The following is a 13,780-nucleotide window of genomic DNA, read 5'->3' as shown; positions in this document are numbered from 1 at the left end:
AATTATAAATGTCTACATTTGGTTTAGGTTTAGAGCGGCTATGTCCTAAAAAGTCTGGCAGTTCTGGCCCGCCCTATACAACCGTTTTTCTGGTTTCTCTTCATAATTTCGTTATAAAATCTGTGATACAATTAGGCCTTTTTGGCTTTTTACATACCAATAATTTCCGAGACAATAGAGCAAAGTTATCTCTCACTTCAGTAATTTAATGAGATGCCCAATGAATAGACAATTGTCACAGATAAATCCAACAAAGTGAAAATTTCAGATTTACAGATGAATTACCAAGAGGGCCAGAACTTTCGGTATATTTGAAGCCTTTTCATTTTATCATTAAAATGAATCCACATGAACTTCCCATTTGAAATATGTTTCAAGAGAGGAGAGAGAGAATTATTTTTCTTTAAGGATGGAATTGTATAATTTCACTAACATATCATTTCTTATAAACAAACTTTTACTAGCGCCTAAGACAAACCTGAGAAAAGCTAGCTCTTTGAAGGAGTGGACAAACCTGAACTCGCATATTTTACACATCCTACTGCTCAATCCGCATTTTCTAGTTTTGTCCCAATGCCTTCAAAGAACCCTTCACTGTCGATTACTCAAACTTTACTGAAACTGCCTCTAGTCCTTTGGCTAATACATCCTCGTTGTCATACCATACTGAACCGTTCCAATCTTTCTGTGAGCGGCAGCTGTTGCTGCAGCAGCAGTGGCAGCAGCACCAACCCCACCATACTGAGATTTTGTCTGCAACAAATTTGTGTCAATGGAGATTTGGTCTTCTATGTGTTCCACCTTGTTCACCCCTGCGCGTGTCATAAAAAAGGGATTGGAGTCGATGTTGATAGCTATGTCTGTTGCAAATTTGGCCGCCATGCCACATTGAGGAACATGTTTCACCTGTGAAGGCATTTCCCTCTCAGAATCCATTTCTTGCTTTCCTGTACTAGATTTGCGGTAGCAATAAGCAGCAGGGACTGCCTGAGGGAGCACTGTGCTTCTGATAAATGTTCTTGGATCATAAGCATCTCTCCTGACACTTGCATTCTCATATGGCACAACTGGTCCCACAACCTTTCCTGGTTTGGCTGAAGAGAACAGCAAGTTTAATTCCAATCAACTCAATAGAGTCACTATAACATTTACTATGCAAGAGTAATAATACCTAATGGAAATCTTTGTTGTGCTGGCAAGGTCCTCGACAAATTTGCAGGAATTCCTTCTGACTCCTTGGAATTTTTGTTGAATACCTCTTCTGCAGCCTGCCGATCTCTGGAAAGGTTCTGCTGTTCCTTTGGAGGAACTGTATTTGAATGCACAATTGTTGACCTGCAATCATCAAAGTTAATCAAATCGGTCTTTATTCCTTGGGCTATCTGAAGTAAAGCAAACATCTCTCAAGCAAGAAATCTGTATCCTTGCAATACTGGTTAACCAGTTAGAACAGCCAGAACTGAAAGAAAATCCTCTGTAGAGGGGATTTCATTTGATATAGAAGAAACTGAAAGAAAATGTGATTTAGTAGGGTGCTTCAAGATGCCATTATATTACAGACTATCAAAACCTATAACTGACTATCTAGTCATTGACAAAGAGCATTAGTAAAGAAGAATTCATTGATTGATCCTTTGTTATCAACAAGTTATGGATGCTGTATATTTTCATGAACAAGAAGAATCTGCAAAACCAGAGTGTCCTACCTTGGAAGAGATACATGCTTTCTTTCGGGCGGGATTACCGGCCCACTTTTACCTACATTTTCCTCAAGATGTGCAAACTGCTTTCTGAACTGATCAACAGCACTGTAGATAAAATAACACCAAAAATCAGCATGAAGTAGAGACAAAAAAACACGTGACATATTTTTAATATCAAAACTAAATAGTGACTGAGAAAGTTATAACCTGGGATAGAGGAAATTAGTCCTCTCGGTTCCATTCATATAATCCTTTAGCAATTGAGGATGGTATTCCAATATCTCTCGGAAAATTAGTTCCCGTATGTCCTCCTTTGTGACCCTCCGTCTCTCAAATTCAAACTCCATCTTCGAAATTGGCTGACAGGATGGCTCCCTTTCAACTTTAGACAACCCTTTAAAATAGGGATCTGCAAGTGCCTGATAAAACACCAAACAAGAAAATTTCAACAAATATTCTTGTGGTTAATATTAAGTCAAGATATGACAATAAATGAGAAATGACAAAACATGCTGTGTAACAATTCATAATCTAACACTAAGATAACCTCTTCAGCAGTTGGCCGGTCTTTTGGGTCAAAGGCAAGCAGCCTTTCCAACAGTCGAAGTGCTGAAGGATCTGCATTTGGAAATTTTTGTGAAAACTGAACCGGCTGTTTTTTCCTCATGCTGGTTAGGTATCTCCTTGCCTTGTCATTTCGAACCTGAATCCAGAAAGTAAGACATCAGAACCACAGACCTTTCTCTCCCTTGTCTTCCTTGGAAGGGGGCATGGGGTTGGGGGAATAAATTCTAATCAAATAATTCAAACTTTGAACACCATAACCAAATGACAGACAAATGAATTATTTGACTACCCGAGAGATTGTGTCTAACGAAGGTGTCCCAAGCAGATCTGTCATCAAGTCCAATTGGTGAACAACATTTTTTCCAGGGAAAAGTGGCTTCCCTGTTAGAACTTCAGCAAAGATGCAACCTATGCTCCATATGTCAATGGCTGGTGTATACTGCAAGCGAATGCAATCACAGATAATGGTGACTTCAAGTTATACTATAGGTAGAATTAAGCTTTAAAAAAGTAGTGGAACAAGCATACATGGCTTGCAATATTCTAAGACAACAAAAAGAATAGAAAAAGATGACAATTTGAACCTCAATGCTTCCTCTCCTATGTTCCTATGTTAGCGTGTCATTAGATTTAGATGGTGAATGGAATCTCTCTCACAGTACAACTGTGAGCATGCCTAACCAACACCAGCTTCAGGTATACATTACAACTCCTTAAAACTTGATGACCATGAATGCAGAAACAATAGAACATCAAGATAAATCTTGCTTGTGTCAACTAGTAGCTTGAAGTTACTTTTTGTGCATGATGTAGATTGTCTTTTTTAAAAACTTCTGTTGACATATGGTCTCAGTCTGCGACAGAACAAGTTACAATCAATGTACCACATTGAAAATCCAACTCCCTCTCAGACTCTCCATCTATCATCATATATCAGAAACATTCAAGTGCTGTAGAGACACAGCCAGAACAATCAGAAAAAGTGAAATCTGCTAAGCTACAATTCTATCTCATCTTGCAGCCTTCCCTATTGGAACTGATGGAAGTCGAACCAACTCACGTGGATCATAATGCATCCAAGAACTGATGGAAGTTGAACCAACCACAAGTTCAGCCCCTTTCAAATGCCAAAACATCATTCTTTAATTGGGTGTAAATGCATACATCAGCAAATATAATGCCAAGCACCACCATGTATCGATGATTTCTCCAATCTGTTTCACAAAAAGAGGCTAAAATGCCACTTTTGATCGACGAAATATGGATAAAGTTGACCATGCAGCTGAATAATATTGCTTCACGGACCTACTAAATAAGCTATAAGTAAATTGATTTGACAGAGAAATAATAGATGGAATCCCTTTATGTTATCTGGAACCTGGGATTCACGGGATATATAATGTGTTTTGAACAATAGAATTCTATTTGCAAGTATGCGTTTACACTTTCTTCAACATTCTAACATGAGTAACAACTAAAAGAAAGACGCTATTAGCCATTTAAAATTCCTAAATGATAGAAAATGTCTCTTGCATCCAAATTGATCTCTTGCAGTGATGGTGCATGAAACTCCATCAATCCCGCGTTTATGGGTCATGTGACTACTGGGCAGCTGCTATCAAATGATACTGCATAAAGTTTTCTCTATATTCTAATTCTACACTAAATAAAATCAATGTACGAAATCCTGAGCAGCCAATCAATTAGAAGCCATGAACGAAAAAGTTGTAATTCGGGAAACCTTTTCTTCTTTTTTTTCCCCCTACACTAAATAAAATCAACACATGAAATGCTGAGTAGCCAATCAGTTAGAATCCATCAAGGAAAAAGTTGTAATTCAGGAAACCATTTTTTTTAACCTTGCAATCTGAAGCAGCAACATGTCACTTATGGAACATAGAAGCCCAATATTTTTAAATTTTTCTGATACCCAAACTGGTTATACATTGTCAACCTAAAATCTCAACCCAAAACACTCAATATTGTGGTCACATACTAGGCACCTTACCCATTCATGAGCTACTACATGATCCATCAATAAAGAACTTCATAGGCGAAAATACAACATCCAGTAAAGGATCTACAAAATGTCATGGTCCAAAACTAGCACAAAACTATGCTAGTATTATTGTTTTGTTTTCATAAGACACCATGGCTGTCAACACTTCATTGGAAACAAGCGGGGGAAGCCATACCTTAGAAAAAAAGGATCCACAAAGCTCTGGAGCTCTATACCATCTTGTAGCAACATAATCCTGCAGAAATACCATAAAAGAACAAGAAATATGAGTTCCTATATTCAGAAAAAAAAGAACACAAGACATATAAATTTGGTAAGACAGTAATTTAACAATAATCAGAAAGGTTATATATAAACATACAAATGACATACCGTCCAGAAAATTGTAGTAGGTGTATCATTGAACGCAACTCTTGCTAGCCCAAAATCACAAATTTTAAGCTTACAGTTTGCATTTGCCAATATATTCTTTGGTTTTAGATCTCGATGGTAGACATTTGCTGCAACCAAGTAGATAACTATTAGATAGACATAAAAAAAAGGGAGCAAGTGAATAAAGGAAATGACAACATAGAATGACAGCAAGATATTATCCAAACTCAAGGGAGCAAGCATAACTAGATGAAAACAGGTCACAGACAGAAAGGCAATACCAGATTGTTGTGTCTTAAAAATAGTAAAACCGCAGCAATAATTATTTTTTTGCAACTACTACATACGTCATCCACAATTATGTCAACCAGTCAACTCAATTTTTGTTATTAATTAAGCAATAATGCCAGACACTGACAAAAAAGTTTGTAGTACGTAGATTACCTGTGTGAATATATTTTAGCGCACGCAAGAGCTGGTAAAGGAAGAACTGATAGTGCTCTCGTGTCAAATCATCATTGGCTTTGATGACTTGATGGAGGTCTGACTCCATGAGCTCAAAAACAACATAAATATCTTTAAAGTCCCTCCTCGAAGGGGGAAGCATAATGTGTTTGATTTCAACAATATCAGGATGTCGTAAAAGTCTAAGTAGTTTTATCTCCCGAAGAATGCGAGCAGCATCAGATATGTGTTCGAAAATATCGTGTATCTTCTTTATTGCCACTTTCTCACCAGTATGAGTGTCAATTGCTGAGCAAACAACACCATAACTACCTTTCCCAATAACTTCCTGAATTTTGTACCTACTGGCGTCACCATATTCAGAGAAAAACTCCATCTCCGGAGAATTCTGCAACATAGAAAAACCCAAGTGGCCAAACTAGGTTAGCATACCAGTGCAAGTAGCTAGTACTGACAGACTCATATATCCACAGATACATGATATTAAGCCAACATGACTATTCAAATTCAAATTCATCGCTCGTAAAAATTGAAAATCTTTTGTAAGTTAGACATGAACACTTATTATGACAGGGGACCTGCCCAGCAACAAAACAAAGCTTGAATAAGCAGGATAAAAAGATAGTCACAAATCGCTTTTATCTACGATAACTTCATACTTCTCTTATTCTTCTTAAAATTATTAAATATTTCTTGCCACTACGTGTATTGTTCTATGTTCAAAAGCATGTCAACCAAAGATCAAAATCACATTTTGTACATCTCCAATTCATGAACATACGATACAGCAGCAAGTGAAAATATGTTTTAGAAAAGTGATGTCTAAGAAGAAAGCAATGGATTCCCTTAGTTCGCATTTGGCTGAATAAACGGTCCATTACATTATATGTTATCTAGATTGAATTCTCTCATAATCGAAATTCCAAATATGTTTTGAAATTGCTGAAGGTATAGAATTTTATGACAAGATGAGAATTAACACAGTTCTGAAAAAAGTACATTAAAAAAAAAATTCTAATTCAACATTTTAACTAAAACACAAAATCTGATAAATCCATTCCACGAGCAGACAATCATACATGTATCTAATTAGTAACTATACATGAACAACAAATCAAAACCTCAAAGAGCACGGAGCATGTTCAGAGAAGCACACAAAAGGATCCAAGCAAAGATCCAAGGAAGCATACACAAAAGTAAGATCAAGCTCACATATTTTGTAAATGTCAGGATGAAAAAAAAAAATTTATCCACTCACAGCAATAAATGAATAAACAAATAAAACAGAAAGAGTAAACAGACAGCGAGTACTAGAGAGCGAGAGAGAGAGAGAGAGGACAGAATCAGGTCCGCTTTTAGATAGATACACAAACACACAGAGCACATAGCAGCATCTAATGAAGATCAGATTCAAGCATTGAATTCAATTTTAAAAAAGAAAAAAAAAAGTAAATTCGCATTTAATTATGCTGTTTTCCATTAACAAAAAATATAATAATAATAACGCATAATCAAATCAATACACAAAAAAAAAGAAAGAAAATCAACCTTCTTGCGGTGATCTTGCTGCATAATTTAGTTGAAAACTGAACAAAATAATTTAAGCAACGGAGAGATAATGAAGTGAAAATTGAAAATGTTTTATTTTCAGAAATGTGGAGATTCAAATTAGCCGCATTTGCCCCATCTGCCTCTGCTCCTGATGACAAGGCCGCAGTCCCACCACAATCCTCTCCTCATACGACTCTCACTCACAACCGAATAACCATTGCCCTCAACTAACATAAATATGATCAACACGAGCGAGCAGGTTTACAGGTACTGCGATCTTGAACCGCACTTACGCTTTGCTTTTAATTTTTTTTTAAAAGCGACCGCCAGACGACGACGTTGAGTGTAGATGCTGCAAGATCTCAACACCGACAGTATGGAGAAGCAAGCTCCGCATACAATATATGTGAGAGAGAGAAATATTTTTTTTTCAATTGAATGTATTTTTGTCGTGAATCTAGGAATATATATATTTATAGAGTGTTATTAATTTCCCATCTTTTTAGTAATTTTTTTTCTTTTTAAATGCTTATCCAATTACAAATTTTTTTTTAAAAAAAATACGGATAATGCGAGTTAAGTACGGTAGTAGTGGCATTGAGGTGTAATTAGCGGTGAAGTTTAGGGGTGAATTGAGAGATTCGTTCTTTTGTTTGGGCGGGGTGCCGGGTGGGAGGCCGAGAGAATTTCGGGAATCTCTTTTCTGTTTCCAGAATTAACCCGTACGCGTCGTTTCTTTCTGAAAAGTGTTTTTGGGACTTAGTATTATGCCGCGTGGGGTTTTTATTTTATTTTTTTATTCGTAGAATAATAATTCGTAGACCCACGTGGAAGGCCGAGAGAGACACGGGAGTCCAGACACGCTCCTACCGGAAACCTTTGCAAATCATATTGAAAATATAGTTGCCACACTTGTACCAATCATTCAAATTTTACCATCATCTCCTATTCTTTAGTTCAACGTTAAAGGCTTAAAGCCGAAAATAAATTTTCCAAGGTAACATGAAGTAGTCCTCTAGGCTATATCTTTAAAATGGGAAAGTGTTATTAGTGGTTGTACATACTATCTAACATGTTTGTTACATGTGTCAATCCTTCTTGAACTTGAGTCGAGTGACCGGAGAACTTAAATTTTTTCACATTAATTTTGAAGTTGTGACTTTGAATCTCTCCGTGTGTTTTGTTAAGTAAATATTCTCTTTTACGTATAGTTTAAAAAAATCACAAATACTCTTAGAACACTGCTCTTTTTTCATTTGGTATTGAGCACGTGTATATATTTCAATTAATTATGATAATACACATATTCGTATAGTAAGTATTGAACAGAGAAGGAGTAATGCTCCTCCATAAGCACTAAATAGCTTCTCTCATTACTAATATTTTCGAGTTAAACTTCAATTATGATACATAAACCGGGTGGCAAAATATAATTATTAGCCATTGAAATAGGTATCCGACTATGTGAATGGAAAAATAAAAACAAAAATACATGTGCAGCACATGTCAAAAATGTTTTTGAGGAACACGTTTTCTCGGGAGTCTCGAAGTGAAATTAATGGATAAATTTATTAATTAAACAACCGTCACCAACCTCTTTTGAGTTTTGAACATTTGTTTTAATCTCATCGGTTATGGGGTATCTGAAAACCAGCCGCACACCAAACGCTCTGCTGACATTTTATCCTACTTTTAAATTGACCCAGTTTATGATTAAAAATTAATTAATTTGAATTTTATCGTAAGTAAAAAAATTATATTTTTTTTAAACAGGAAAAAAAATATATGTTTATGACAGAATGGTTTTGAAACTTCTAAAATGACGGCTATATTGGCGAACAAAAGATTTGATTTGAGGATTCAAAATGTTGGTGATTTGTTCCTAACAACCCATTACATAACGAGGGACAAATAGCTAAAAGAAAAGAAAATCCAAAGCAGAAGCCATTAATTTTGACCAGAAGGCTCATGAATAACTGGGATTGGCTGAAATTTGAAGACAGAAAAGGGTTTTACAGTCAACATCTACCCAACAAAATATTAAAAGAACAAAGACTAAGCAAAGAGATTCGGTCCGTTGTCGTTATTAATCATGTAAATTAAGAGGGTTGAGAATTAGGGTTAATCTCAATTTGATCTAGGGTTAATCCATCATAGTTTCAAACCCAAGGCCGTTAATTAAGCTTGAGTTAAGACAAAATTAGGAATAAATAACCACACATCTATAGCCTTACTTTAACTTGAACTTGGTTTGATTTTATGGACATATCGTACAATATCCTTTAGAAGTAAAAAGATAAACTTCAAATGAATGCAAAATGGCACAGTATTTTTAGGTGCAGATTTGACTTGGTTATGTTACAACTCGTCTTAATACTTACTATTTTATTTTTATCAAAATTGTTAAACTTTTTGTAAAATATTCCTATAGTGTCAACTAAGTATTCAAATTAAATAAGTTTAAAAATATTGTTCTACAATGTTTCATTTGTAAAGTCATTTTAAAATGTTTGGAAGCAGCATTGGAGGTGACACTCAAATACAAATAAAGACTCTAATGAAATACGAACTAAATGATCAAGTATTTAAGATGAGTGTCATAATGAGAAAGAAAGACCCACCGCATCGAAGGTATACATACAATAAACCAATATAATCATGATATGTATATGATGATGTACACATTATGGTAATTTTATTGGATAGTTATATGTACATGTATAAGAATCTCTTTTAACTCAAAAAGATTTTATTATAAGTTTGCTAGGGTTTTGGCTTTTCTTATGTTATATAATACAGATCCAAAGTTGTTGGGAAGTATCTAGCATTAGAATATATTCACATTATCATCATCTTTCAATTTTTTTTTTTAATCAGTAGATATATCCGGGGGGAAGAAGGATTTTACTATTATTATATGTTAATGCCTTCAAATTGTCAAATCATGATTAAGGGTGCGTTTGGGATTGAGGTTGGGCAGCTGTAGCTTAAAAGCTACAGCACTAAAGTGTTTGGTAAACACTAACTGTTGTAGCTTTTAAGCTATGTTGATATGATTTTTCACTTGTATAATATAAAATTTATTATATCTTTAATAATTTTATTAAAATTATTATTTAAAATTTATATTTATTATATATTATTAACTTTTGTTTCATAATTACAGTTTTTTTTTCACAGCAACTGTAGCTTAAAAGCTACAGCACCTCAATCCCAAACGCACCCTAAGATTCCTACAACAATGTGACTATATGATATAAGAATTATGGGGACACATTAAGGTTTATTCATTTAGGTAATTTTTAATGAGGGAAGTAATCATTTGGCGTTCAATTTATGATTCGGCATACTCGCCATTAATAATTTTGTAAAAATAGTCATCTAGATAATGATTCTGTTTGATATTAAGATACCGTTACTTTTATATAACAATTATTGTAAGATAAAAGTTGATGTAATAAGCATGATTTTTAAAATAATAATTTTGATAAAAATAATAAAAAAATTGTAGATTTTTTTATCATATTAGTGTAAGATTAAATCAATTTAATTTTCAAACTACAATAATTATATTAAACACTTTAATGTTATAACTGTTTAAACTAAACTGTCCAACCTCAAAGCTAGAATCTAAATAAGTTCTCTTAAACCAGGCCCCTCACAGGTCAACAATAGGTTGCGTTGACATAATTAATTAAAAAGCAATTGATTCAATTAGCAATATAAAAGCCATAGGCAAAACCAAATAAAAATTAACAATTGTACTATTCTTCCAATAAAATTTCCCCTATTATAAAATATAGTGGAAATGGAAACAATAAGTCCAAAGAGATAAAAACAAATATTTTTGGATGGTCTTATCTCTTCTTTCTTTCTTTTCGTGTAATATTCTGTAATTTAGTAACGAGAGCTGTTTCAAATCAATTCAAAGAATGGAGCAGCGAAGGCATTGGGTTAATGAAATTATATATTCCCTTTCTGAGTCAACTTTTGAATGATTTAACAACGTTATAGCCACTCACCGGCAAGGCTAATTAACATTGAACATAAGATTAATTAAAAAGAAATTGAAGTTTAAAAATAAATAAAAATTGAAAGCAGATCTTTTGTCACTATCATTCAATCATTGATTTCTTTTGCTTAAAAGTAAGATGGTGAAAGAAAGAGAAAGATTACAAAGATTACACAAATTTAGACAACGCATCCTCGTTTTTGCTATTACAAATACAAAAAGAGGGGGTTTGGGTGGGGGGTGGAAGGGAGAAAGAAAAGTTGATTTCCTTAAGATAACAAATGAAATGATAATTGCTATTAATATCATATACCATTAATTACTCTGAAGTTGCCCAAACAAAGAATATTAATGGCATGAAAATTGAAACAAATACATTATTTTTAGAAAATTATCATCATGGTATTAAAATTCTGGCTAAAACCCAAGTTGACACAACATATGTCTAAAGATATTTTCAGGTACCAGCAGTAAATAGTTAGGCTATACAAAAATGCAAATGCTGGTATCTATATATGTGTGGCATGGTAATTTTCTTAAAAATAATTTAAAATATTTTTTTTCCCAAAAAGAAACCCTTGATATTAAACAATATGCTGTGATTTTGAAGGACATGTGTGCCCAAGATGTTGCCTTATCTTTGAATAATTTGAACTATACGTTCACCAATAATGGAATAAAAGCATGAACATCAACTCAAAGTGGGAACTCATCGTATCTGTGATTAAAACTGGCACTCCACCGACTGAACAATTAACAGAGATTGAGTAAAAGTGCCCAAGGAATATAAACCGATGAAGATAAAGAGTAATTATATGCTCACGTATTTAGGGTTACGTAAAGATATATCAAAAGGGTCATGTTATGTATGCAGTGCAGTGTCTGTAAAGTTGCAATCGTCACTACAACTTTTTCATTATATGTTATAATTTCTATTAATAGCAACACTATCGTTACGTATTATATAATTTCTATTAACACATAATGTATATGTGTACAAAAGGTAGTTAATTAGTAAAATAATGCAATTAATGTTTTTTTTTTTTTAATAAAAGTAGGTAGCATTCCAATTTCTAAATTGAGTAACTCAAATCACCAAAGCAAAGTACTCAACACATGGAGCACGTTAAACCAGACAAAGGTATCCAACTAATTCTTCCTTTCTTATGACTATTCTAAAAGTAGATCCGACCCAGTTCTTTCTTCTTTTACGTGAGTGATGATGAATTGATTGAATTCTCTCTCTTTTGCTTTTAAAAGCCTATAATATTATATTGCCAAAATGATCAAACGTTATAAATATCTTCATCCAATCAATCAATTGAGTGGCGTGTCGCATATTTGAATTTAAACGTGTTACAAAATTATTATAATAATAAATTTAGTAATGCTTGAATTAATACATTAATTAAAGGTCATTTACACGTTCAATTTGATATTAAAAAAGTAGCCGGCTTGCATTTATATTGAAAAATATTCATAACCATGTGGTAAAGGCCAGTGCTACGTTACGTTAATCGTAACGTACGCCACACATAGTAACAATAGCGGATCTCATCATGAGAACTGTTGCTGTATGTGGATGTACGTTACGATAAACATAACGTAGTGTGATCCAGTGCTAAAATATTTATTTTAAAGATATAATATCAAATGGTAACAATTTCTTACTTGAATTGGTCAATCACTTTCTTATTTCATTTTTAGAGTTGAGATTTTGAGTCTCTCGTATATGTGAGAGCTCATATATTAATTTATCGACAAAATTCAGTTCTAGTATATATACACCGTATAGAGTCTCAGGTCTCGACAACATTATTTAAATGACTTATTTACCCTCACCCTTTCATATCAAGAACTTAAGTATACGTAACCGTATGCTATGCGGTTTAAAAATACACACGGATATAGAAAGTGGAAAGAGGATATCCTTACCGTAACCTGCACGACAGGTATGTGGTGATTAAAACCACGTGGCCACGTGAAGTTTTCTAGAGGCAGTGGACAGTTACAAAATAGCCATACGAACCTTTTCTTTTTAAGTTGTGGGTCCCTTGTCCGGCGGTTGTACCTACCGGCCGCTGGGCAAAGAAGATGCCACACCACGCAGCTTCCAACTCGACTGGATCGTATCACTCGCTTGTGAGACGTATTCATCCTTCGGTGTTTCCTTTCCCTGTCTAGAATCTTTTGTGAGGACAAAACTCATAAATGTGTTGACATGGCAATTGATATTTTGCCTAAATGATTTTTGCTTATTTAAAATGTATAAATTATTCAATTTGTTCGCGTACTCAATGGAAGACGTAAAAGGCAGATTAATCGAGTGATTTTTTAATTAGATCTTTGTTCCGTTTGACCATCTGAGTTTAAGTTCTAGGGGGCATAAGGGTTAAAACTTAAAAATATATTTAGTCTTTGCTCAATCCTTCCTTTCGTTTTTTTATTTTATTTTATTTTAAGAGGTAGAAGCAATATAAATTATAAATTCATATTTTTTCGAGTTTGATTTTAATGAATGTAAAACTCCTTGAACAGTGCTATATATTTTGAATTTTTTATCCCAAAAAATTATCTTCAATGGTATGGTATTCATCAATTAGTTAATAAGATAATACAATTAATTCACTTAGATCTAATAAAGAATTGTCGACCATTTAATGAATTATTTGAGATGAAATTTAAAATAAAAAAATTGATTGTCCGCAATGGTAAATTTTTTGTAGAAATAATATGGTGATATAACAAAATTAATGGAAATTTTGTAGAAATAATATGGTGCTATAACAAAATTAATGGAAAATAATAAAAATAACATGTCATGTTGTCAATGGTCCAAAATTTTGATTGGACAAGATTATAATGGCGAAACTATAAAATTGAGCAACATAACATAAAATCTATAAACTTGAGGAGGTCAAATTAAGGGTGCGTTTGGGATTGAGGTGTTATAGTTTTTAAATTACAGTTGCTGTAGAAAAAAATTATAATTATTAAATAAAAGTTAATCATGTGTAATAATAATAAATTTTAAATAATAATTTTTTTAAAAAAATTAAAAATATAATAGATTTTTTATTATACAAATGA

At 33.5% G+C, this 13,780-nt stretch overlaps 1 protein-coding gene across 1 annotated transcript; it reads right to left on the bottom strand.

Moving 5' to 3' along the window:
• Window positions 1-308: 308 nt before the first annotated feature.
• On the bottom strand, window positions 309-7,119 carry LOC102626125 (mitogen-activated protein kinase 20). The gene is made up of 10 exons (XM_006484782.4): window positions 6,676-7,119; window positions 5,107-5,515; window positions 4,663-4,790; window positions 4,466-4,525; window positions 2,560-2,709; window positions 2,251-2,406; window positions 1,911-2,122; window positions 1,707-1,808; window positions 1,172-1,335; window positions 309-1,094 (listed from the first exon to the last, which is right to left on the bottom strand). The coding sequence occupies exons 1-10, from the start codon at window positions 6,697-6,699 to the stop codon at window positions 640-642; spliced, it is 1,860 nt and encodes a 619-aa protein (XP_006484845.1). The 5' UTR covers window positions 6,700-7,119; the 3' UTR covers window positions 309-639.
• Between the last annotated feature and the right edge of the window lie 6,661 nt (window positions 7,120-13,780).

This window comes from Citrus sinensis, chromosome 4 (genome assembly GCF_022201045.2).
Source record: "Citrus sinensis cultivar Valencia sweet orange chromosome 4, DVS_A1.0, whole genome shotgun sequence".
In the NCBI taxonomy this organism is placed as follows: Eukaryota; Viridiplantae; Streptophyta; class Magnoliopsida; order Sapindales; family Rutaceae; genus Citrus; species Citrus sinensis.
Note: the sequence above shows the minus strand (reverse complement) of the source record. Positions and strands in the feature narration are given on the sequence as shown.

Coding starts and splice junctions, on each gene's coding strand:
- LOC102626125 (XM_006484782.4), bottom strand. CDS start 6,699: ATGCAGCAAGATCACCGCAAGAAG. Junction 4,791..5,106: donor GCTAAAATATATTCACACAG/GTAATCTACGTA, acceptor ACTTGGTTGCAG/CAAATGTCTACCATCGAGAT. Junction 2,710..4,465: donor GTGGATCCTTTTTTTCTAAG/GTATGGCTTCCC, acceptor ATTCGCTTGCAG/TATACACCAGCCATTGACAT.